Raw genomic sequence first — 25,253 nt, 5'->3', positions numbered from 1 at the left:
GGGCTTGGATTGAAGTTGTTCCCATTACATGGTGTAATAGTGTCTATTTCTGGTCACAAGTTGGCCAATCATCACTCAGCACTGCAAAGTGTCGTCATTGATGAACACATGATCAAGCTCACATACCTGCAGCATCCACAGTCCACAGCCATTTACGAAGGCACTGTGTGTTTGCAGTCATCGGACGAAGTCCATTGATTTCTACTGCTCGTCTCCGCAGAGACCGAACTGGACCACCACCTAAAACAAAAATCAGTTTTAGGTTTTTGTAATGTTCAACAAATTGTAGCTTTGTCGTAGCTTGAGAGGTCTTTAGAAACATCTGTGGATGTGCCCGCGCAGCCTCAACTAATCTTGTTAGCGTCAAAAAGAAAGATTACCTCAGTTTGCGACGGCGCTGTTTCTCCCAACAGATTCCCTTCACATAAAACAGAGACATCTGACGTCAGTTTGCGGCTGAAATCAAACTGACACGTTAACTGTGTTAGCTCGCCGCTAACTTGGTTCAAAGCTAACGTTTTTTTCTCTTACGTTATCTTTGCGTGCGCTGGCTAACAACGCCCGCTAAAAATGTTGGCGATAATACCTCTTACTCTACATGTCAATGGAAGCTCACCTGCCGCACGGACGAGCATTTATGTAAATGGTGCTGAGAGAAAGTTGTTTGTAAATCGTAAAATTGTAAATTGACTGAGCTGCAGCAAAGGTCCTAATTAATCTCGAGTGCGCAGGTGTTGTGTGTGCGTGGGTGTGGAGTTCAGGCCCAGTCGGGTTTCCTCGAATCCTCTACACTAATCGGCCATAAGCTTTCAGTATAGCTACATCATGATGAGCAGAATCAATACTAGTGATAGCCGTATGAGATATATCCCATCTTGTCACACTAATACATTTCTACCTACATTTATTAATGATGTGACACATTTTTCTGTAAATGAGCCAAACTGATTACACATTTTTGAATAAGATTGAGATAAAAAAATGGCAGTGCAAACGTTAAAAGAAGGGGGAATCATATGACCCAGGTGTTACTATAAGTCTTTTTAATTTTTTTTACCTGGTAGAGCACCTTGATAAATCTACACATGTTTGTAATGTAACAGCACAGTGCTATGTTTTGCTTTAGGAAACCGCTGTCAACTGCAGATTTATTTATAGCATGTAGGCAACAACAAGAAACATATTTCGTAGCATGGAATGTACCATGGTAACGCTTAAAATACCACCACAGTGTGGAACCGGTGACGATGATGAATGAAGAGAGGCAGCTCGGCACCGCAGCAGGGCAGGATAACCAAGAAAAGAAAATCCATGGCGTCACGCATAAAAACCTTTATGGCGGAGGACAAGTCCATCAAGGAGAAGAGAGGATTGTGGGAAAGAGGCTGAATTGAAAAGTGAAAAGGAGATGAAAATGTGATTAAAGGGAACAGAGAGGGATAGATGTAAAAAGTAGTTATACAAATTTGGGGATCTCAAAAAGAAGGTTCAACTACTCGGAAATATTTTGTCAAGGATGTAAAGACAAGCCTGCATGGTGATAGATGATACACAAGTGACTAACTCTGTTATGAAGCATCCTTCACCTCGCTCCGATCAAGCCATTTAAAAACTATTTGGCCAGTTATTAAATCAATGAGACAAAATGATTTAAGATTGGGTTGACGGACGCTAGTGCGTGGGCTGAGAGAGAAGGAACACAGCTCATAGTGATGTTAACCCTGTTCAAATCAAATGATTTGCATTACGTTATGGACATGCCTATCAATATAGTCTGATGGATGTGTTTGCGTTGTCGGTTGAGGAGATGTTGGATTTGCATGTGTAAATAACAAGTAAAAACCCTCCTTATCCCTTTGCTGTCCTCCCCATAAACAACCTTGGTTCTTTTATTTGACTTGGCACGTCTGAGGTTTCTCCGGTTTTTAAGAGAAGTTGTGTAGTTTGGTGATGCTGGGTCACACAACGGTTAAATCCATCATGCTGTCCTCTGATTTGTCCTCTACTATAATAGATCATTTTGGTCTTGTGATTGATTTTTGATTAGTTAGACCTAGCTCTTTTTTTTTCTGTCCTGAAAGACATGCTGCAGAAAAAGGTCTACATCGTATTAAAAAAATAGACTAAACATCATAACAACAAATTGCTGTTAACTAAAGAAGCTCACAACAGATAGATATCATATACACACACCGCTCGGTGTGGAGTAAGATACAGATGCACCTCTCCAGGGTGAAATGGTGTGAGACTAATGACTCGGGAAATTTCAGAGGCAATTTTTAAATCTGCTGAGGATTCAACAGGAAATACAGAGTGCCGTCTTCCATCTAGACTTGTAGTCCAAGGGGCAGAATATTCTGTATATTCCCAGGGAATCTGATAATCTCACCAGAAATTGTAAAAATGAAAAACAAAAACTCATACATGCTTAGGTCCTTATCCAGCTTGGTCCGTGTATAATTTTTCATCTTGGGCTGTGGTTCTGCAGAGAGTTTTTTTCAAATCCCATTAAATTATGTCACATCTCACTTATTACTTTACACATGCCCTAAAATAAACCATCCTTGGAACAGATGCATTCCTTATTCATCGCCGAGGGTCATTCTCAGCACAAGATGTGAGTGTGAGTGTAAACGTGTGTGTGTGTGTGTGTGTGTGAGAGAGCCTTATTCTGACAGACCAGTCCACACTGTAGCCCATTCATTGCATGCCGGGACAGGTTCCAGCGCCCACAACCCTGAACAGGACTACTGGCTACACAAAATGGACTGATGGATGAATATCCTGTATTAATTTTACTCCTGGAGAGGAGTTTAAGCAGTAGCATTCGTTTATTTATTCGTTTTCTTTAGTTGCTTATTCATATTCAAGGTCGCAGTGCATATCCAAGCAGACAGTGGGTGGAAGGTGAAGAACACCTTTGGATAGTCTGTGGTATTAAGGAGGGAAAAAAAAATTGTGATGTAGCTTACCACACCATCTTCTCTTCTCTTCTCTTCTCTTTCCTTCTCTTCTGACAGACGCATTATGGAGATGGAGAGTACATCATCAGACAGGGGGCCAGAGGAGACACCTTCTTCATCATCAGTAAGGGAAAGGTGAGAACACCACAATGTGGGGCACATGGCAAAAGACACCAACTGCATCTTTGATATAAAGTGGTAGTAATTTTGCTTGGAAGTTGGCCGCCACCAATCCTCTCGGCACAGGGCAGAGGAGAGACAGGAGTGCCGCCTCTTCCTGTGTGTCCTGCAGCAGCAATGGGAGCATCTGGAAAGGAGAATGGAGACACTCTCATTTCACCTTTCTGTCCTCAACTCTCACACTGAGCACACGCTGTCCTGTCCAGCATAAGCACTGCTGGCGGACTTTCATACATCTGTATTGACAACGTGTATCGTTGCCAAGATGCTCACCACCCTTCCCCCTCCAGTCCTCCCTGCTCGTCATGTTCATCTTCTTAATCAGTTTCCTGTTGCTCCTTTCACGCTTATAAATGTTTCTCCCCTGTCCTCCGCTTCCCCTCTTCCGCGTCATTGTGCATCAATGGCATTTTTAGAGAGTCAAATCTCAGTGACTGAGGCAAAGTCACTGTATTTTCCAATAATACACTCGTCCAGGATGTAACTGTCACTGGAGAGGATGAAGATACATTCTGTTTCCTGTCTGTTTCTACTCTCCTTTGACCCCAGAACAGATGCAACCAACTCGACAAAAGTCGGCACAACCACGTCACATAAACACGCTCATGGACATGGGCAAAGACATGAACATATGAATGCAGACACTCCTGACCTTATCATGGCTTTCCGCTTGGCTATTTCCATGTCAAACTTTGTCTCTATGTAGACTGCAGGCAGTGAATGGTTTGTCTAGAGGACATTCCACCAAATCTGGGCATCTCTCAGCACACACACTCGCGCGCACACAATCTTACTCTCACTACATCCGTCTACCTCGTCTCTTTGCTTTTCTGCTCCCCACCTAGGAGATCATGAATAATTATGCCATCACTCAGGTGTAGACTGCATCACAGTGTGCCGTTGCTGTAAACGCTGCTACACGTGTGCAGAGCTGACAAATGGATGAAAAGCATCCAAAGATCCTTCATTAGGCAAAACGGCCGTCACCATTCACTTCCTCGAAAGTCTCCTCAAGTGCCATCACTTTGATTTGTACAGTCTAGCAGCGCAGCACAGTGCCATCACTCACATGCCACCTGGCTAATGAAGTGGTCAGCTGTGCCTCCCGGATCCTTCACAGTAACAGATTACCCATGCATGGGACATCTGTCACACCGGCACATCTCCAGTGTTTGGAACAGTTAAACTGCCACATGGACTGATCATTTACATGTCAAATTTTTGGACATTTCTTTTTGAATGATGAGTAAATGAAATGTTATCCGTCTCAAACGAAACTATCTCCATACCGTTATACATGAGCCTGTCTGCCTTCTCTTTTTTCCATCCTCCTCCCTGTCACGCCCCCCTTTTTTTTTCATGTAATCATTTCCATTCTTCCACCAGGTTAATGTGACTCGGGAAGATTTGCCCAATGGAGAGCCTGTCTACCTGCGCAGCCTCGGAAAAGGCGACTGGTTTGGGGAGAAAGCGCTGCAAGGGTAAGAGCGCTCCTAATAACTCTGCCTCTTCCAATTCAAATCTTCTGTTCTTCAGCTGTTTCCTTCTTCTTCACTATCACCTGATTTTCTTCTCATCCTCAGTCACAAACCTTCACTAGTATCCTTCGTATTACACTTAAAACGCATCATCATTCCTTCTAATTTGCTATCCATCCGCATCCAGCTCGTGTCTGTCGTTTTTTTTTTCCCACCACTCATCTTGACAGGAGTGATAACTTGCTAAATGTTTGGAAATGCTTAAGGCTGCTTGGGCACGCATTACACATTACACGATGAGTGCCTGATTTACTGTAGTTGTTCCGGACACAAAACTCTCTGAATAAAAATAAGCTCGTTAAGTTTGTCCAAACTGTCATATTAAATGATTGGCTGTGAAATGTTATGCCTAGCTGATTCTGTATGAACAGCACAAGTATCCAAACATGGAGATATTTTACCTCCAACAATTTGCAGAAAGAACAAATGAGAGCACACGCAATTACTGTGACACGCTTCATCCCCAAACTCTGTCTTTGCCCCCAATCTAAAGAAAAAAGGCGTTTATGTTCAAGTGAAAATCTGGCTGTGCTATATTTTGCACACAGCTATGTCACGCATAAAAAAAACAATGGAGAAGAACGGTAATTAATCCATTAATATTTTGTGAGTGGACTTTGGTGTGTGACGTATAGTGTGCTCACAGCTGAAGACTTATTTCGTTCACACAATATTATCTCGGCGACTCTTAAATTATTTTGTCCCTTCTTGCAAGAGTATAATGATATCGAGGACACCTCAGCGCTGCCCTTGACTGAAATAATGGATTCAATTATATATATATATATATATATATATATATATATATATATATATATATATATTTTTTTTTTTTTGTGAACATTTGTGTGAAATATGTGAGCACAGCCTCTGTAACTAACACAGCAGCTCATGGCGATAGAGATAAACCTGTATTAAGTAGGTGTTAACCAAGCATGCACAGTCACCAGCATTCGCAAACATCTGCACAATGCGGCTCCGTGTCAGGGACATGTTTTCTGGCTGAGATGATGTACTGAGGCAGGTCTGAAGTTACTAGGCTGTACATACTGTAGGGATCAAATGATTCACGGCTTCTCCTAACGGTCGGTGCCCTCAAATAGTTTCACTGAAAGAACACTTCAGTTTAATAAAAGATTCTATGTGGTTTCTGGCAGCAGAGACCATTGACCTGGGGGGATATTTTTACACTGCTGTCTGTCCTGTCTTGTCTTGACTGTGCACCTGTGGGAGAGGGAGGGTATAAAATTGAAAATAGTCTGCAGTGTGTTATGTCTGTGAGGGGTCAGTTAGCAACAGAGCATATACACACTCATGCACATCCAACTGACTGCATCTATGTGCATAGCCTTTAGTGTCAACATGAAGGAAATGGAGATGTCGCCATCTTGTGGTCGCAAGAACCATCTCACATCACATCAAAACAGAAAGAAGCCTAAGTTGAACCATGGCAGTATCCTGTGAAAAATCAATGGCAGCTTGCGTGTTGTCAAAACATGCTTATGATAAATTTAGAGCTTTAGTTTCAAACGGAGCAATATGGATCCAAAATGTGATGTTGAGTCGACAGCTGGAACTGCACAGATGGCTGGGCTTTACCCATATGTTGAGCTAATGGCTATAGGATATAAAAAGAAGATGGAGCATTAAAATGCATGCGGGACATGTGAGGATCTATTTGACAGTTGTTTTTGAAAGTTGTTCCAAATAGAATTTTAATCCTTTTACACTGATGAGATGTAAAAACTTGCCGTTTGATGAATGAGAGAGCGACAGTGATTACAACTATAATTCATAATGAATTGAGTGGCCTTGCTGCTTTTGTGCTGAACTATTTCAATTTGCATGATATTTTTTATGATTAGCATAGGAGAAGGGCCAGGAAAGGCAGGCTTATTTTAACTTCACATTTAAAAATATGAAAGGCATCACGACAAATTGTAAAAGAAACATGAGACAATAACAAAATTTAGAAAGAAATTAAAAATAGTTAAATGCAGAAAAAATGAGCTAATAAGAAAGAGCACAAGTAACAGTGCAGTATAAGAAGTAATTCATTATTTGATTTAACATGAGGCTGTGGCAAACAGGAAAGTGTTCAGCCCTGATTTAAAAGAACTCAGAGTTGCAGCACACCTGTAGTTCTCTGGGAGCTTCTTTCAGATATGTGGAGCTTACAAACTGAATGCTGCATGCCTGTTGTGAGTGCTGTTGAAAATCACTCAGAAGGAAAACTGCAAAAAGGTTGATTGTATCATGCTGACGACACTGCGTGTATACATATTTTTTTATAAGCCTCGCTATGAATAAATTATATTTTGTCTATATCCTTAATTTTATACAGAATTGGGTCTCAAGTGGCGCGCAGTTTTGAAAACCTCCTCAAAGCACCTTTGACGGCATCTCATGCTTTGTTTAATTGAGAAAAGAATATCGTTTGTACATCCCACTAAAACCAAGTGCTCTTACCACCGCAGCGTCTGCTTGGTATGATTATCTTTTGTCGGGAACTCCTTTTGTCGTGGAGTGTCTTGAGCGAGAAAAGCCTGTTCAGCTACACCTTTGATGGCCAAGCATGGCTCGAAAAAATTGAGATGATTGATATGCGGGCCGTCTTCGAACCAGGCTTTTGATCAGAGGGCTCTTCTGCAGGGCCATCTTTCTAATTAGAAGTTAACTGTGTGTGTGTGTGTGTGTGTGTGTGTGTGTGTGTCCTTGCTCATGAAACTCAATAGCCCCTACTCAAAAGCTACTCTGTCCATCTGAAGATGTTGCTTTGATCTGTGAGAACAACATATTTACAAATCACAAGTCTGTCCTCCTGCCAGCCATAATGGTTTGTAAGAGCTAGTGTGAGTGCTGGTCTGTGACATGTGTGTTTACATTAGAGCAGCAGAAGAAATATCAGATTGCACCCCCCCCCCCCCCCCCCCCCCCCAAATGGTTTGCGCATGTGTAGCCCTGAATGGATACACCAGTAAATACTGTACATACATGTATCTCATCCCAATAGCTGAAAGTTCCAAGAATAGATGGACTTCAAGTTGGATAGTGTCATTTGGAAATAGTAAACAATGTATCTCATTCTTCCAGTCGAGGTGATGTCTGAGTCAGACGTGGATCCATCAATGTCCGTGTCTGTATATACGTGTGTGTGATTGAGAGATTGTTAGTGGGATGTCGCTGACAGCAAATGTGATTGGTGTCAGACCAACTTCATTCCAACAACAACCCGCAGATAAATTACTGTGAAAGTCCGTGTTAGTGTGGGCGTGTTGCCACAGGTCCTGTTTTTCTTACTTACGTGTGGCCGGGTTTCCAACTCAAAGTTAGCAGAACAGCAACGGTTTCTCCTATTTCAACAGATAGAAGATAGTTTATGATAAGAAATGACCACACTGCTGCAAGGGACACGTTAAAAAGGTTTTCAGCCATGCTATAGCAGCATGGCTCTAAGGATGGCCCCCGCATTGCTCCAAACGACCAGATAGGTCGTTTATGAAGCAGCTTATTACAAATTATGTGGTCGTTTGAAAGACCGCAGACCTCTAGCGGTCGTTATGTACATGGCTAAGTCCGTCAAGTTTGTGTATTTAAATAGTTTGCTTGTACTATTCTGTAGAGTAATCCTAACCCCATCACCCTCACCTTTACAAGCTCATCAACTATGCGTTGGTAAAGCAAATAAAGCCCCACAATGCCACTGGCAAAAAGTCGCCAGTAGAGGCGCTAATTAAGGAAACTGTTGGACATTTGGACATTTTGTACCACCCATGGCATCATTCATCATATGAGATGGAGGACTGATGACCTCCAAGTGATGTACTACGAGGGTTTTGGTGACCCCAATAATTTCCCATTTGGGGTTTTAAGTGGAATGTCTCAACAACTATGGATAGCCACGAAATTTAGCACACACACTGATATGCATTGACTTGTAATCATTTGTGTTAATCTTTCATCTGGCATCATCATCATCAGGTTTTTCTTTTTTAATGGACAGTGCTTGCGAAAATGACTCTCCCATTAGCCTCACTCTGTGTTTTGTCATAATTAGCAAATATTACTGCATCATGCTATTATGCAAAGCACTGAACGTGAAAGTATGGTACTGTAAAACATCAGCAGTGAATGTTTATCATTGTGAGCATGTTGGCATCTTGATGTCAACATTTAGCTGCGCCATGAAGTGTTTTGCATGGCGGCTCTCTCTTCCGGTCTGTTTCCTCTGTGTATTTGACATTCCTCTATAGCAAAGGTTTTTAGACTGGTGAAGACCTTACATCCACGCAACTGTATGAGGCAAATGCTAGAAGTTTCTTCTCGGTAAAAGGTTTAGGGTTAAATGAATTCTGTTCACTAGAAACACTGATTAAAATAAGGGAGTGTGTCGATGTGCTTGTAAGCTCAGACACCTGGGAGTAACCTCTCCGCATCATCCTTTTTACACTGTCCAAGTTTGGTTTGTGGCTTAAATAAGGTTTAGGAGCTAACATTTGAATGTTGGAGCTTGAAATAGAAACATGATTGCACCAATATAAGGAGGTGGTTTCAAAGCAGTCTTAGCTTTCATAAAGTGAATCCATGTGGCTGCCTGGAAAAGTGAGAAAAATGTATTCATTAAATGGATGGTATGGCTTGGAAAGTGGTCCTACTCTGCAGCTGTGTGGAAAATGCACCATTCGTAGCTAATGGGGGGAAGCTGCTTAGACGCTGGCACAGTCAATTACTCGAGTACTTTAATACCAAAGCACAAATCTCCACAGCCACCTCTTGTTCTTGCCCCAGTCCTGACCCTGGCTGCTCTCTCCCCTCGCTGCAGTCCACTGCTGCCCCACACTTCAGCCTCCGAGCCTGTGCGTTATTTTCATAACCCCCCCTTTCCTGGGACACCAGATCACTGTCCAATTACCAGGTACATTTTGGCCATCTACTGGAAATCAACACCACGGGCAAACTCCTGTGTATGTCCAAAGGACATTCCAGACAGAGTGTGCAGCTGCTATTGGTGCGTCGGTGCTTGTGCGTGTGTGTGTGTGTGTGTGTGTGTGTGTGTGTGTGTGTGTGTACGTGTGTACGTGGGCTCCTCTTTCCAATCCATTTCAAGTTGCGCCGCAATTAACAAGTGCGGAGCCATCTTTGTCTCACCGGATGACTTGGGCTCTGCGGTGTGCAAATGAATCATTCTGACAGATGCTGTTCAGCGATTGTGTTTCATATGGAACACCTCTGGTATCAACGCAGCGGCTCACTAAGTCGCTTTTCTCAGCTACAGTCGAGCAGCCGGCGACAGGTGTAACAAGCTGCTCTCGAATAGGAAATCCTTGAGGACTGAGGATTTATGCTTATGTAATCACAATTTCAGTTGTGTTGTGTTGTTTTGTCGGGTCGCCATGGTTAGTAAATGTCATTAAGGCTGTTCACTTCCTTTACGAGACAAATTAACTAATGCAGCAGATTGTGATTGTCACTTTAAGTGTGGCCCATTATCACACATGGGAAAACTAATGTGTGTGTGTCTGTGTGTGTGTGTGTGTGTGTCATCTCTTGAAACACGTTTTTAGATTACATCGAAAGTTATTTAAAGTCGTTTAAATCCTTTCCGTTATCGACCTTGGAACTACCAAATAATGGCTACTCAACACTTTCAGTGAATATCAAATATTTGAGGAGCATTTATGTTGTGACTTTGAAAATAGGCGTGTGCAATTTAGGCGACAGATGTAGGTACATTTGTAGAAGTGGGGTGTGATGGCTTTTGAAAAGTGACGCACAGCTGGCATATTATCACGGGCAAATTCACAGCTGGCGCATTACAAGTATTTGTGGCTCAACAGCCCCCAACAGTGGAAGATGGCTTCCTATTCAGCTTCTGAATATATGAATAATCAACAGCATAAACCTATGAGCAGCTCTTGTGCTTTCCTTTATGAGTTACACTACACGTGAATTACACCTATTTAAAACATCTAAAATAAGAAACGTATGAAACCTCTCTTCTCTTCTCTTCTCTTCTCTTCTCTGTTAGTAATTTGCACCAAAATTAAATCACCCTGTTATGCAAACCATCAGCTCAAGCGGAGTCACACAATGCAATTTACTTGTGTGGTGAACCATTGAGAACTCATTGGCACTGGGTGTCAACCATCATGACTCTAGTTCCCCAAACTATTTACAACACATTCAATAGTAGCAACTATGGCGAATCACACACATTGTCATTGTTCATCCAGAGCTGGGACATTTGTTGTTCTTTCACCCATTGACCCAGTTATTACTGCAATTTTGTTCATGTCAATGGTTTTGAATGCTGTTGTGGGCGAACAGGTGGAGCAGTGTTTGCCAGAGCATTGTGTCGAGTGCATTGATGCAAGTCATATAGCCCAATGAGATACTGTGTGTGTTACACTAGCCAGAGGACTCCAGTAGTCATCTGTTAATATATCCAATGCCCCTGACAAACACTCCCCCCCCACACCTTCTGCTCTCTTCTCCTCTGTCGCCCTCACCTTCCAAAATGTGTTGTTCCCGCACCAGCTGTGGCCTTTACTCAAAAGGGTCAACAGAAATACTGTGTGTGTGTGTGTGTGTGTGTGTGTGTGTGTGTGTGTGTGTGTGTATGCGTACGTGCGTGAGTGTGCTTGCATGAATGAGGAGGGGGGGGGGGGGGGGGGGGTTACACGTGTGCGTTTGGAAGAGGGAAGGCAGAGGGAGTTGACATAGCATGAGGAGGAATTGTCACCTCAGCTCATTGAAATAGGTTGCCACCCATATGTCTGAGTTCAGATCGGACACAGAGAGTAATTGTTAGCCCGCACAGTTAGCTGTTAGCGCTTCAGAAGAATTGAATCCAATATTTTTGACTTTTGATTTGCCTTTTCATGTCTCCCCAGCGAGACGTGAAATTCATCCGGGGAATGATCTTTTTTATTTCCTCGCTTTTCAAAAGATGGGGCACGAAATAATCTGCTCATGGGGCAACCCCTGAAGAGTCTCCGGTCTTTCTCCTGATATCTTATTCCGTGTTAGAGTGGATAACACTGCACTCGGATTGGAGATTTATATACAAGTACCACAGACTTGTCTTTTGTTGGAGGGCTGCCCTGGGCAGTGTGCTGGTTCAGAGTCAGGGCTTATCGATGTGGGACTGTGTGAGCAGAACATTTTTCACAGTGAAGGATGAATACTTGGGATACAGACTCAGAGGATTCCTGCGATTGGGGCGACTCCTCTGAGGAATCATCAGAAGAAGATGGACTCAATGTCAAATATGATAAAGAGTAATGCCCATCATGCTGCGATGTGTGTTGCCTGTTGAGCGTGATGTTTTCATCATGTGCCAGTACCATTTCAAAAGTAAATTGAGTCTAACAAGACATGACTGAGAGTTTTGATTAGTATTTAGCTTTGCCTGGCTCCATTTTCACAACTCTGATGAAGAATTTTAAATGAATAATGACGAGAGTCAATGACATTTGTGCCTGATTGCGTGTGTTTTCTCTTCCCACAGGGAGGACATCAGGACGGCCAACGTCATTGCAGCAGAGGCAGTCACCTGTTTAGTCATCGATAGAGAGTGAGTATCAGTAAAGTTCATCCCCACCAGGGCCCACAAATTCTGCTTTGCTTGTTATTGTCAGACAAGGAGGTTTTATTGGAACAGGCATTACAGGTGCTACCTTTAATGCCATGTCAACATGAACTCCTTAGTTGATGAACACGTCGCACATGTAGTTGACATTGGTATCATTTTTTTAAACTCAAAAAAGAAAGGAAAAAGAAATAATCGAATCAGATCGGGTAAGATCTATCCTATATTGTCACAATTCATCCAGTTCTGATTTTCAGGAGAAAAATAGGTTCTGCATGTCTCATATTTCCTTATAACTACAGTGCCTAATTCATAGCAAGACCATGTGACTTTTGAAAGATTCTTACACTTAGAAGAGTACAAAAGCCTTAAAACAGGCCCTTACTCACTTTAGTACAGTCTGGTATGACCATTAAAATATGGTAACTAATGCTTGTTGACTCAATGGGGCTTCTCTATTTGTTCTATACTGTTCCGATACATTTTACCATTTAGTAATAGTCACTTACTGCTGCAGTCGTCGTCCATCAGCAAAAGTGACGTTTCCGTGCTTTAAATAGCTGCTCATGAAGTGTGGGAGTTATAAGAAGTAATTCACCTTTCAAGGCTGCAGATTGATCCAGCTTTTATGTTCAGGACTCAACTAATTATCACGTAATTGTTTCCCAGACACAGACATAAAAGGCTAAACTTATCACACTTGCTTTGTTTTGTGACGTCAAGGAGGCAGGTGTAAAACGTGTCCTAGATGGACTTCAGGAAGGAATTTAGATTTATGCCAGATTTGTGCAGGAATAACTAGCTAGGGCTTGTCCCCCCCCCCCCCCCCCCCCCCCACTGATGTATGTCAGAAGATTATTATCACTGCCCTTTAAACCACCTCTGCTCAAACATTTGCCGTTTTTCCTCTAATTGCAAAAACATGGCTTTTAAATGACGACGTTAGGGCATGGTCGCGCTTTAAGGGAAATGCCGATCCAAAATAAGTTCATACAAGGTCACACTCTCGGAAGAGAAGTCGTCTCCGAGCATCTCTGTCTCTGGCACTACGTCGTGTGGTGAGAGTAGAGACAGACGGGTCGGGCGTTGGGAGGAAATGGTATCAGCTTACCCAGGGCCTCCCTGTGGCCTCAGGGAACACAGCAAGCGCAAATGGGCCATCCTCAGAGCGAGCAGAGGGTATAGTGAGTGAGTCACCCAGCACAGGTGATTACCACCGTCATCCATTGTGCCTTTCATAGCAGCAAGCTGCTAATGCTGTCACGGCCCACAAAACGAGTTCATTATGTGCGTCTCCCCACCCAGCCGGGCCGGTTGTGGGCGCAGATGCCAAACCCTTTTGTTTGTCTGCGTGCGTTTCTGCGTTTCATGAATGCCAATGCATGTGTGAGGCGGCGAAAAGGAAACAATACAGCGCAAGAGGTGAGATAAGAATAATTGCAGGAGTTGTGCTCGAGGAGATAGAGGCGGCGGGAGAGAGACGGGGAATTAAAAAAAAGTGGCCGGGAGTCACCGACTGTTTGCAATAGACACCGTATGAGCAGCTAAACATGTGAAGAACAGCTCAGCTCGCAAAAACAGTGCCAGCTCGCAGGCATTATGGTCTCAACGGGCGAAAAAAAACACCAGATGTGTTGCATCTTCTGGCTGACAGCTTGATGCATGAAAACTCCCTCTCAGTTTGTTGTTCACACAGGAGTGTTTTGCAGAGGCAGCCATACTTGGGAGAGAAATTAGCCAAAGCATAGTTGTTATTTCCATGTACGGTACTTCAGCAAGTGAGCATTTTATGTAGCTTGTTATTCTGCAGTCAACGTCACATCATGATCTTGCCTCAACTTCTATATCCACTGAGGTCATGTTAGTGAATATTAAGAGATTAATTGGATATGTTATTATGTTCTATATCCCTGTCATTGTGATTTTACCTATAAATGCTTAAAAAAAATCATTCAAACATGGTTGTACCATTTCTTTTGGTGAAATAACGTGACTGAATTTACAAAGTGAGATAAGGACAGAACACATTACCGTTGTCTGATGCTAATTTGTACAATATCCAGTGACTCACACGGTATGTTTACCGCTGTATTATTCATTTATTAAAGAAATGAATGTGCAGCGACTGCCTTTGTCTCTAAAGTTCCCACTCAGTTCCTGTCGGCTATCACGGATTTACACCTCTGGGTAGCTCAGTCTTCTCGCCTCTTCTCAGTGATTTTTTAGAGTCTCATCTCTCAGAGCAGACTGATTAATATTTAATAATAACTGGAAGTGGATTTTATGACAGCCCAGCTATGCATTGCACCAGCTTCTTAGACAGATCGCCTGCAGTTTACAAACTGCTTTATTCCCTGTAACCATAAGCCATGTATTCATTATGTGTATGTAATGTTGGGTTGGATTGATTGTAGACTCGTGAACAAACTAAATCGTCTCTAAACATTTTGATTGTGTGCTGTTTTAACCTTCGCTGTCTTTGTTGCAGTTCATTCAAGCACCTGATAGGAGGATTGGAGGACGTGTCCAGTAAAGGTCACGAGGACGCCGATGCCAAAGCCAAGTAAGACAATTGGAATTGTTATCATAAATTCATTAAAATACCCACTATGCAAATGTATCTTACTGCTCTTTGATTGAGGCCTCATTCCTTGTTTTTGGTCATTTTTGTTTTAATCAATTCATTTCGGAAATTAATTTTCACTTTCAATTAACATCTAAAACATTTTACCATATTTGTGACGACCCAACAGCTGCAATGTTTTTTTTAAGAGATGTGCTCCAGGCCAGCCATTAATGTATTGAGCCTTTAGGTCTGTTACATAACAGGACAATACCCAGGTGGGAGGCCACAAAGCACAATATGACCTCTGCCCCCATGTCAGCAGGAATTAATATGTCTCTGTTTATCGTCACTATGGAAACAAGAGAATCGCAGTACAGAAAGCCCAGGACACCTTGGGGTGGACATTTCAAGGCCCAGACAGCCACACATTGACATGATCTGATACCTCGCTCACTCAGTGCCGTGTTACGAGTCAAAGTGAGGAGAAGTTAGAACCCAGTAATGACAGATGTCAGAGGGGCGAGAGAGCAGGAGAAACTTATCGCCACAGACGGCGAGAGAGAGAGAAAAGGAGAGACATGGAGATAGATGGATGGCGTGAGGGGAGCGAACGAGGCGGGTGACAAAGCAGATGACACTTCTGTCCAGTGTGTTGGATTTCTAGCTGACTGCTCAGAGTGTCAGTCATCTTTGCGAGTCAGTGGCATTAAGTCAGCAGATAGCAGACCATAACACCAGTTAGTGTGTTGGACAGAGGCTCAGTGGCTTGCCGCTGGCATTTAGCCCTGGTCAGGTGCCCCCCTATGGCTCAGTGGCACAGATTAGTGCTCCTCCAGCAGATGTGTGTGAAAGGAGGAGACCTGCCGTGAGCCCTAACTACCCCAGTCTTCCAATCCCACGTAGGTCTATAGGGAAGCTGCTTTAAGATTGATTTAATGCAAATGAGCAGCACTTAATGCTTTCCGATGACTATGATTTATAATCTTGTCAACAACCCCGCTCTCCACAGAACTTTACCTTAAAATAGAGACACTCTCTCCCACTGCTCCCTAAACACTGTCACATCGAAGCTGCTCTCACCCTGATTAAGGTACAACTTTTCCCCGCTGTGCACTGTGTGTGTGTGTTTGTGTGTGTGTTTGTGTGTGTGTGTGTGTGTGTGTGTGTGTGTGTGCGTGCACGCGTTTGTGTCACATTTTGCTGGGCCCTTCTGCCCAGTGGAGCACACTGTCTTGGTGAGGAAAGCCTGAGTCAGGGTCCCACGGTGATGGAGGCTGTCTCTAATTGGTCACAGTGGATAAGCACTGTAACGATACAGCTGCTCCCTGTGAGTTTGACAGGTCTGGTCTTCAAACACTACCTCCGTGCTCGGTGCCATGAGCACGCATTGTCTTTGATCAGGCCGCCAATTCTCCCCGCAGGAGGAGCATAACACTGCACCGAGGGGAGCAAGTACACGCATCCCTGTTATAATGTTTCCACCAAAACATGGTGTGTCTGGCCCAAGAGTTGGACTTCCAACTTATATATATATTCAAGTTAATTCCTGATCTCTCTCTCTCTCCTCTCATGTCCTGCCATCACTTCTTACCGACTCTCTTACAAAGGTATAAAATGCCCTTAAAAGAACTTCTGCTTCCTGGTGACTCTCTTAGGGTAATTCAAACTATCCTCTCACATGCCGACAGCTGCTTCCATTGTCTTTACTCTAGTGATGAAATCGGCCTCGTTTTTCCCCTCAAACTGCCATTAAAACGTCTGAAATCCAACCGTATGAAATTTGCAGATGCCCTTTAAATGATTATAAATACTTGGCCCATTCTGCGAGAAAGCAAATCTCTCTGTGATTGAAGATTGATTACCCTTGAGTCTGTTTCTGTCTGTCGAGGATGTGTAGGAGTTGGATAGTAAGGTATTACTGGCAAAATAAACGTGGCATTTCGTAAGAGCCTGCTTTAAGGTCAAAGAGGCTTTCTTCTCCTCTCTCCTAGTCCCTTGAGTCGGACTAGACCAAGAAAAACCGGAACAAAAGAAATGAGGATAATAGCATACGCACACTCTCACACACTCACATGCTCTAAGGCACATGGGGATTGCATCATTTCATATGATCTCATCCGTTTACTGATACAGATTATCACCCACTGGGGTGCTACTTGACCCACAGAGGAGCACTTTGTGTCGCAGTACTAGTGATGGATTTGCCACGTTACAGTTATAAGTAAGATGTTCCTTCCAACTCACATGAGTGACCTCAAAGAACATGCGCATATACCTAACCGGGGTAAAGTCGCAATGTTGGTTGCAGCTCCTCTCTGTGTTAGTTTTCATTCAAGGTCGTGGTTTAGACATCTATTGCAGGTGAATGTATGGCCCCAATCCCACTGGGTCTGCTCACCAGTATCACGTTCCCGTTTCCAACATCTAATGTTTCGTCCATGGACACAGACACAGAAGTGCTGCTTTCTGGGAAAGAAAAAAAAAAAAAGTATATCATCATCTGGAGCTGAGTGTATGCATACTTTATTTTATTCCGCGAAAGAAGAGTTCATCTTTTGGTTGGAATATAATAGAAAGTTCTAGTCCATGAAATTTTGAAGGTTTTCCCCCATTACATCAATACAATAGTTTCATTTTGTGGTTCAGCCTTGAATGGCGTGGAGTCAGCTTTCTTCCCTTGATAATGGGAATGGAGTGACGCAGCAACACTGCCATCTTCTGGCCGAATGCTACAATTACTGTTAAACCTTCTTTGAAGACCTGATGTAAAATGATCCGCTGATCCCTTTATATCCTGACAGAATGTGCCAGACCTCCTTCATTAACAGGACTCAAACACATGTCCTCACCTCATAGATTTTATGTGTGTGTGGACACTTATACATCTGTGTATCTGCACGTGTTGGTCACCTTGACCTTAATGATAATCCTGTCCCACACAGTCATTTGTGTCCTCTCAGTTACTTCTCTCCATCCTTTTCTTAAGCAGTGCGCATTGTGCGATTCACAGGACTGTTTTTTTTTGTTCTGGGCTGTCTTCCAGATGATGGAGAGACAGCACAGATGAAAGGATCACCTGAGAATCTCAAATGATCGCAGCAGTGCCTATACACACACACAAATAAACAGTGGCTGTCCTGGTAACCTGGTGTTTCTGAGGAACACCATGCTCGGTAACCTGCCAGCATGTGAAACCATAATGCCCACTGGCATGCAGCTTAGGGAAAGGGTTTTATTGTCCTTGGCTCACAGTGTAACTGATGTATCCGGTGGATTTTATGGAGTATGAAGTTCCACATCTCAAATGAGGCAAAGTCAGTCATCTCGTTCGCCGTATTATTTATTGAATTCAAATCTGGAACAGTGCTCGGAAATAGACTTGATCTCTGCTGCTCCGTGAAGTATAAGCATGGTGTTTGATCTCGTCGTGCAGATGTGTTTTTGATAAATGTGTTATTAACACACAGCTGTACTGGTTTTATGAGAGAAAAGGACTGACATTGAGACAATAGTCGGTCGCCGAGTGACCCAGAAAAGGCCCGTCCAGGCACAGATCTGTCCTAAACCCATTGATCCAGAGACTGAGTTGATGAAACTCTGTCTGGATCAAACAATAACCAGAGAAGACGTGGGGCATCTGGGGATAAGGGACGATCTAAGCTGCCAGCATGTGCAGGTCTGCGTTGGCATGTTGGCATGTTGGCATGTTCAGTGGCAGAGCCCGGGCTTGTCCGCCGTGCCAGCTGAGTAATGAGCAGTAGGTTTGTTCTCTCCTGTGAGGAATGGGGACAGGCTGGGGGCAGTTAGTCTGTCAGTTAGTCAGTCCACGCGATTTGTGGCTTAAACTCAAACACATCCTGTTCACATGGTTATACACATATTTATACACTCCACAACATCCTTGATAGATCTTTATGAATTGATTTGCAAACAAATGTGCTCAGACGAGAGACAGATATTTTGTCCCGGGTTGTTGAAAGTGGATTATCTCTTCTTCCATCCTCGATTTCATCTCTAATCTGTTCCCCGCCACCGCAGGTATGAAGCAGAGAATGCGTTTTTCTTCAACCTCAACCTCGCTGACTTCAACATCATCGACACTCTGGGGGTCGGTGGCTTTGGACGTGTTGAGCTGGTAGGAGGCACTGCACCGGCACAGTACCATGACTTTTCTTTTTTTTTAAACATCTTTTGCCTAAGGATGCTCGAGTAAATCTGCAGGATGACTTCTGTATTTGAATTTCATCCATCCACTCTTTACTCGCAGGTTCAGCTCAAGAGCGATGAGAACAAAACCTTCGCCATGAAGATCCTGAAGAAGAGGCACATTGTCGATACGAGACAGCAGGAGCACATTCGTTCGGAGAAGCTCATCATGCAGGAGGCCCACTCTGACTTCATTGTTAGGTATATGCCCTCTGAACAGCCCCACTGAGAGGCAACACAGATAATCGATCATATATACTGTACATGCCACGAGCCAGAAGGACCTGCACCTGAAGTTTTCTGTAGAATATCCAGCTTGTAAAACTTGCGTGAAGACACATTTATATTTATATGACCTGGTTATATTGGTCAGCCGCCGTTTTGCAGGAGTGAGGTTTCAGCTTTATTTGTTTAATATTGAATTATTCATTCGATTAGCTGCACTTGTCCAACCACATATTTATCGCATATCCTTTTCTGATAACATGCTCTCTTGTGTTTTCAGACTCTACAGAACCTTCAAGGACAGCAAGTACCTCTACATGCTGATGGAAGCGTGTCTAGGAGGAGAGCTATGGACCATTCTTCGAGACAGGTACGCTCCATTTCACCAGTTAATTATTAAATTGAATTGTGTCATATTTCTGTTTCTGCTACTGAAGCTAAAAAGCATTGAGTTCTACAATGTCGTCAGTGTTGCAATTAGAGAAATTGTGCTAAAATCAAAGTCCTGCTCACTTGGAAGATGGCCAGAGCTTTTCCCTTCATGGTTTCTGGTTTTATCCAGATGGACAGCCCACATATTCCTCAACATGAATTATAATGAATTATATCTCAGTTATAGTTCCAGTCACTCATATTGTAGTTGGAATATGTTGAAACGTGTTGTGTTTTGAATATTTTCCTGAAAGATCTTATTTGTGTTTTGTTTTTTAAACATCTAACGTAACATTTTTATTGGTTATCTGTTCTTTTGAGTAATGATGAGACTAAACCATCTTCTGGTTGGTCTAAGAGAAGACATCATTGATGGAAGACTGCCGTTATCCGTCGCGATGCAACCCCCCGTCTCTGCATCTTTACTTGCTATATTCACAGCTCAGCTCTGTTGTCCTGCTGTGTTTCCAGGGGTTCATTCGAGGACTCGACCACGAGGTTTTACACGGCTTGTGTGGTAGAGGCCTTCGCCTACCTGCATTCCAAAGGAATCATCTACAGAGACCTCAAACCAGAGAACCTTATCTTGGACCACAGAGGATATGCCAAACTGGTAAGAGATCAATATGGAACCACCCCAAAATCCCCTTGTCTGTGAAATTATCTTTCTATGTGGCTAGTCATGAAATTTGAACACTTGACTCATGTTGGCTTTAAATAAAAGTATAATTATCTTAAGAAAGTTCAATTCCTTCTATCCATCATGTCAAAGCACCAAGTGTAAAAGTATCATATCAAAACAAGTACACTGTTTTCAGCTTCTCCATTATTATACATGTGGTAAACAAAAGGGCCAAATTGATGCGTAATAAATTTGGATTCGTCTTCAACCTGACAGCACTGACAGTGAAAATCCTTCTTTTCCTCAGGTGGACTTTGGTTTTGCCAAGAAGATTGGTTTTGGGAAGAAGACGTGGACCTTCTGTGGGACGCCGGAGTATGTAGCGCCAGAAATTATCCTGAACAAGGGCCACGACATCTCGGCTGACTACTGGTCTCTAGGAATCCTCATGTTTGAGCTCTTAACTGGCAGGTACACACAAGCCCATGAAAAAACGATTTACTACGTATTCCTTGGCATTGGCATCTACCGCAAGTTTCCACGCGCAGCGAAGAAAATAGAAATGAACGGGAGAAGTATTTGGCGACTTGGAGAATGTCCTGAAAACGAGTGAAACCTTCTTGTAAAACAGCTCAGTACACAATTGAACATTTTTAACGGCGCTTGATTAAATGCTTGTTTGGAGAAAATGACCCACGCTAATGCATTCTACACAAGAACTAATGCATTTGTCTCCTTTATGTAGCCCTCCATTCTCTGGCCCTGATCCTATGAAAACATACAACATCATCCTGAGAGGCATTGACATGATCGAATTTCCAAAGAAAATTACCAAAAATGCTGCCAACCTAATCAAAAAGCTATGCAGGTGAGTGTTGGTGTTGGTGCCTCCAGCGGTGCAAGTCAGAGTAATTCATTTAAGTGCTCGATATGCTGAGTAAAGTTTTTTTTTTTTTTCTGCTACAGGGATAATCCCTCTGAAAGACTGGGAAACTTGAAAAATGGAGTCAAAGACATCCAAAAGCACAAGTAGGCTTAACACTTATGAATGAATATAATCCATTTTATTTTCCTAATTGTGCGCGAAACGTAATCATCAACGTATGTATTAATGTTGTTTTTCCTTTTAGATGGTTTGAGGGCTTTAACTGGGAGGGCTTGAAGAAGGGGACATTGACTCCTCCTATTATCCCTAATGTAAGAGCACACTGTAGTAAATATCTCACTCTGATCTATTTGTTGTTGCTTGACTGTTTATGTTATGGATTTTCCCCCCGCCGTTTTTCCACCAGGTCACATCAGCAGTTGACACAAGTAACTTCGACAGGTTCCCAGAGGACAACGAGGACCCGCCCCCTGATGACAACTCGGGCTGGGATGTGGATTTCTGAGGCCCTCCTCTGCCCTTCAGACCGGAAAGGAACTTGTCTTTTGTTGGCTCCGGGGCCATCCTGAGGACATCGGCTGTGTTGTAAAAAACAAACTGCATTAAAAATGAAAGAGAGGATACGGAAAAGAAGATAGACAGACAGGATGGGAAAACCCTCTGGGTCACCGATATGCCTTTATTTCTCTGTGGCTCTGGATCAAGCATTTATAATGGGACTGCTGTAGCAATTCTCAAGTGTTGTCTTACTCTCGGCTCGAAAAAGGCAAATGGCAAAGAAAGTGCAGGGTTACACACAACACAACAGGGGCTGACGGTGGGGCCAGCTTCTTCTCCATGTAACGGGGGGAAAGGTGTTTGGTGGGTGAATGAATGTGTGATAGTTTGTCTAAGTTTTGGTTCCAGGATGAATACGAGTGTGAAAAGTGCGACGATGGACTGTTCAGAAAAAGGAGGAGGCTAACGATTGATTTTTTTTCTTTCTTTCTGTGTGTTTCTCCACAATATTTGGTGAAATGCTGTATGTGGTGGGCTTTGGGAGTTTATAATGTGTTACCGTAGTTGTTCCCTGTTTTATTGACATGCAGCTGCTTGCTACATGTCCTGACACTCTTCAGAGATCTGCACACTACAGTTTGCAGGGAAACCTGCCATCAAGTGCTCAAGACTAATCTGAATGTCACAGATTTCCTTCCATAACATCCTCACAGTATACAGTATGTACGGCACATAGTATTTAAATTTACGAGTTACAGTCTCACAAACGCAAAAGTGCTGAAATCAAATATTGAGTACCCTTTATATATGATGAAGCTACCTTGAAAAGTACAAATACTGTGCAATTAGTGGAGGGAGACATGACTCTTCAAGTGCCCTGCTTAAATTTTAATGAATCACACACTGACAGTCGAAATGTCTGCAAGTATTTCCATGAAACAATCTGTCATTATGCACTTACGACCATTAACTGAGAAAATCACCAGTTATAGCTAATTTCAAGCTTTAGTAGGTGAAGTCACACTCTTTTTTTCCTCTATTTAATATGCTTTTAATCACATATAGGAATGCTTCACTACCCACATACTTATTAATTTTAATTTTTTTTTTTAATCACCCAAATGCCTCTTCCCATTCAACCGAACGGGACATCCTCTGTTTGCTCCTGTATAGTTCTGATATAACTGTGAACATGGTTTTAATGTCTTTGGTGCTGTTAATGATAAATTATGATAAGAGATCGGTGAGATGACAGTACTGGTTATTGTTTTGTACAGTGATTTTTTTCGTGCTTGGTTTCTTTGTAACGTACTGACAAACTTCTTTGGAAAATTGGAGACTTGTGTCAATTTGTAAACTTGAGTGCAGATTTGTTTTAATATCACTTGACACCATGTGACATTGTGCTGAGTGGTATTCTCAAGGTTTTTACTGTTTTAAACAGGTTCACCCTTGTTCAGTTCATCAATAGAAATGAACCATCCTCTACTTTGAAGGCAATTTTACCACATTCGCATTATTGAAATAGAAATTTTAAGAAATCAAAAGAAAATATTATATTTTGTGAAACTCAGCTTTGACTACTAGCACCACGATCTCTCGCCCAGCTCATCGCCTCTCGCGTCCAAAAATCCGAAGTAATGTAAGTGCCTTAAGTCAATGGCATACAAAATTAACATCACAACACCTTTTCGATGCTGCATGAACACATATACACCTCAAAAGAACGTGTGTCCTCTTAGATGGCTGCTTCTCATCCTTTGTTATACCTAATAAATACATTAATCACCTTGGAAAGAGAATTCCTACTCATTTGATGGCAGACAAATTGTGTATGAAATACATTTCCTCCTTCCGTCCTGTTGAGCTTCCTCACAGGAACATTTATCAACAGTAAAATGATAAGACAAAAAATATATCCATCAGACCTGATATGGCTGCAATGACATGCTTTTCTCTACATATCTGATGATGTGATTCTATGAAGTCAACCACAGCAGGTCTGATATGAAGTGAGCTGCACATCACAGCTCGGAGGGACCAGCTATCATCCATTTCAGTCGACAGACGTCCATGAAATCAGAGCATTTTAGAGATGGCAAGAATGATTTGCAGTTTTGAATGTTCCAGTAATGTGAAACCAATACTCTTGTTTACCACTGTTGACAATCTTTGACTGTATGATAGCATTGATCATATAGCATCCTTAACATCATCCAGATTTTCATTTTACATTTTGGTTAAAGTAAAGAACAGCACAAGTCATATTTCATCCCCAGCAAGCCAAACACAATCACACACACACACACACACACACACACACACACACACACACACACACACACACACTTACATTTGAATTGCATAAATCAGTGAATAATATTCATGGAGGACTACAAATGAGATGGAATCTTAATTGTGTAGGTATACCATAAGTATTTGACTGTATTGAGGGCAGGTTATGTTTATCACAATGCCTTATGTGTGTGTGTCATCACTATACAAACCGCTGGTTTTGAATCTTATATCGGCCGCCTTCTGCAATGTTACCTGATATTTGCCTTGTGTTATGTTGTTTATTCTGCTATGAATTCATTTTTTTTGCAGAGTGCCACGTCTAAGATTTTTAAAATTATAAGAGTAAAAACAATACTTTTGAGTGGTGTTTGTCTCTATAGTTATTTTTTACACAACTGTTGGGGGAAAAAATGCGCTGTGGGTTTTTGACAGTTTGCTGTAGTTGCCACACGAGGGGGCTGCAGGGGAACAAGAAAAAAACATCCCAACAACAACGTGAACTGGTTGCCTGACATCTAGTGATCAGTCCCAGAGGTAATGCCCATCCACTTTGTGGTAAGTGCAGATGATTCAGCTCCGCGGCTCTCCCTTCTCTGCTGTTTTTTCGCACAACAAATGTGTTTGGTGGGCAGAGGGACATGGCCAGGGCCGTAACAACAGGGTGACACTTCTGGGGAGATCAGAGGGGGGCTGGGGGGGGGCACACCTTACCGGGACTGACATTTAGTAAAGTGGAGATAAAAGCACTACTTCAAAAGATATACAGCAATTCGAACGCGCAAAAAGTGCCACAGTGTGTTTTGTCACTTGTCCGAGGCGCATCCCTCGCACTCGAACGCGCGCGCGCGCGCGCACACGCCCGCTTACTCAAAGCGGGGCTATACAGACGACCAGCAGATGGCGTGCAAGTGCCGAAACATATCTCAATAGAGAGACCAAAGGCTTTGTCGTTTCCATCAGCACCTGTGAGCTTCTTCCTTTTTTTTCTCAGCGCCGCAGAGTGACATTGTCAAATGCTGCAACAGTGGACAAGTGACCTCCAAAGTCTGTGTTCTTCTGTTTGACAACATCCCGACAGTCTTTGTTTCAATTGTGTGCATCTGGCTGAGAGACAAGTCACGGGGCGACCGTGAGTGGAATGGATCATTTAGGTCAGACCACATTGCGGAGGTTCAACATTCCGAGATGATGAATTAAAAAAATGGTGGCCACTTCTTGCAGTGGAGGACCCCACCGAGGGTCCGAGCT

At 42.8% G+C, this 25,253-nt stretch overlaps 1 protein-coding gene and 1 long non-coding RNA gene across 4 annotated transcripts in view; one reads left to right on the top strand and one right to left on the bottom strand.

The window, feature by feature from the left end:
* The window catches only part of LOC118283957, a 43,605-nt gene extending 43,148 nt beyond the window's left edge, over positions 1 to 457 (bottom strand). Inside the window, exons 1-2 of the long non-coding RNA XR_004784728.2 lie at positions 381 to 457; positions 127 to 240 (exon numbers count right to left, since the gene is read on the bottom strand). This is a non-coding gene — a long non-coding RNA (uncharacterized LOC118283957). The remainder of the gene's footprint in view (positions 1 to 126; positions 241 to 380) is intronic.
* Positions 1 to 23,504, top strand: part of LOC118283955 (cGMP-dependent protein kinase 1) — a 76,098-nt gene extending 52,594 nt beyond the window's left edge. For all 3 annotated transcript variants that reach the window (XM_047335157.1, XM_035606429.2, XM_047335158.1), the window contains 13 exons: positions 3,021 to 3,098; positions 4,530 to 4,624; positions 12,192 to 12,257; positions 14,761 to 14,835; positions 18,877 to 18,973; positions 19,106 to 19,245; positions 19,550 to 19,639; positions 20,173 to 20,314; positions 20,631 to 20,794; positions 21,069 to 21,191; positions 21,290 to 21,352; positions 21,454 to 21,520; positions 21,616 to 23,504. In XM_047335157.1, coding sequence (XP_047191113.1) covers positions 3,021 to 3,098; positions 4,530 to 4,624; positions 12,192 to 12,257; positions 14,761 to 14,835; positions 18,877 to 18,973; positions 19,106 to 19,245; positions 19,550 to 19,639; positions 20,173 to 20,314; positions 20,631 to 20,794; positions 21,069 to 21,191; positions 21,290 to 21,352; positions 21,454 to 21,520; positions 21,616 to 21,714 — 1,299 coding nt within the window. In that variant the 3' untranslated portion in view covers positions 21,715 to 23,504. The remainder of the gene's footprint in view (positions 1 to 3,020; positions 3,099 to 4,529; positions 4,625 to 12,191; positions 12,258 to 14,760; positions 14,836 to 18,876; positions 18,974 to 19,105; positions 19,246 to 19,549; positions 19,640 to 20,172; positions 20,315 to 20,630; positions 20,795 to 21,068; positions 21,192 to 21,289; positions 21,353 to 21,453; positions 21,521 to 21,615) is intronic.
* The last annotated feature ends 1,749 nt before the right edge of the window (positions 23,505 to 25,253 follow it).

The sequence above is a fragment of the Scophthalmus maximus genome, chromosome 10 (genome assembly GCF_022379125.1).
Source record: "Scophthalmus maximus strain ysfricsl-2021 chromosome 10, ASM2237912v1, whole genome shotgun sequence".
Lineage (NCBI taxonomy): Eukaryota > Metazoa > Chordata > Actinopteri > Pleuronectiformes > Scophthalmidae > Scophthalmus > Scophthalmus maximus.
Note: the sequence above shows the minus strand (reverse complement) of the source record. Positions and strands in the feature narration are given on the sequence as shown.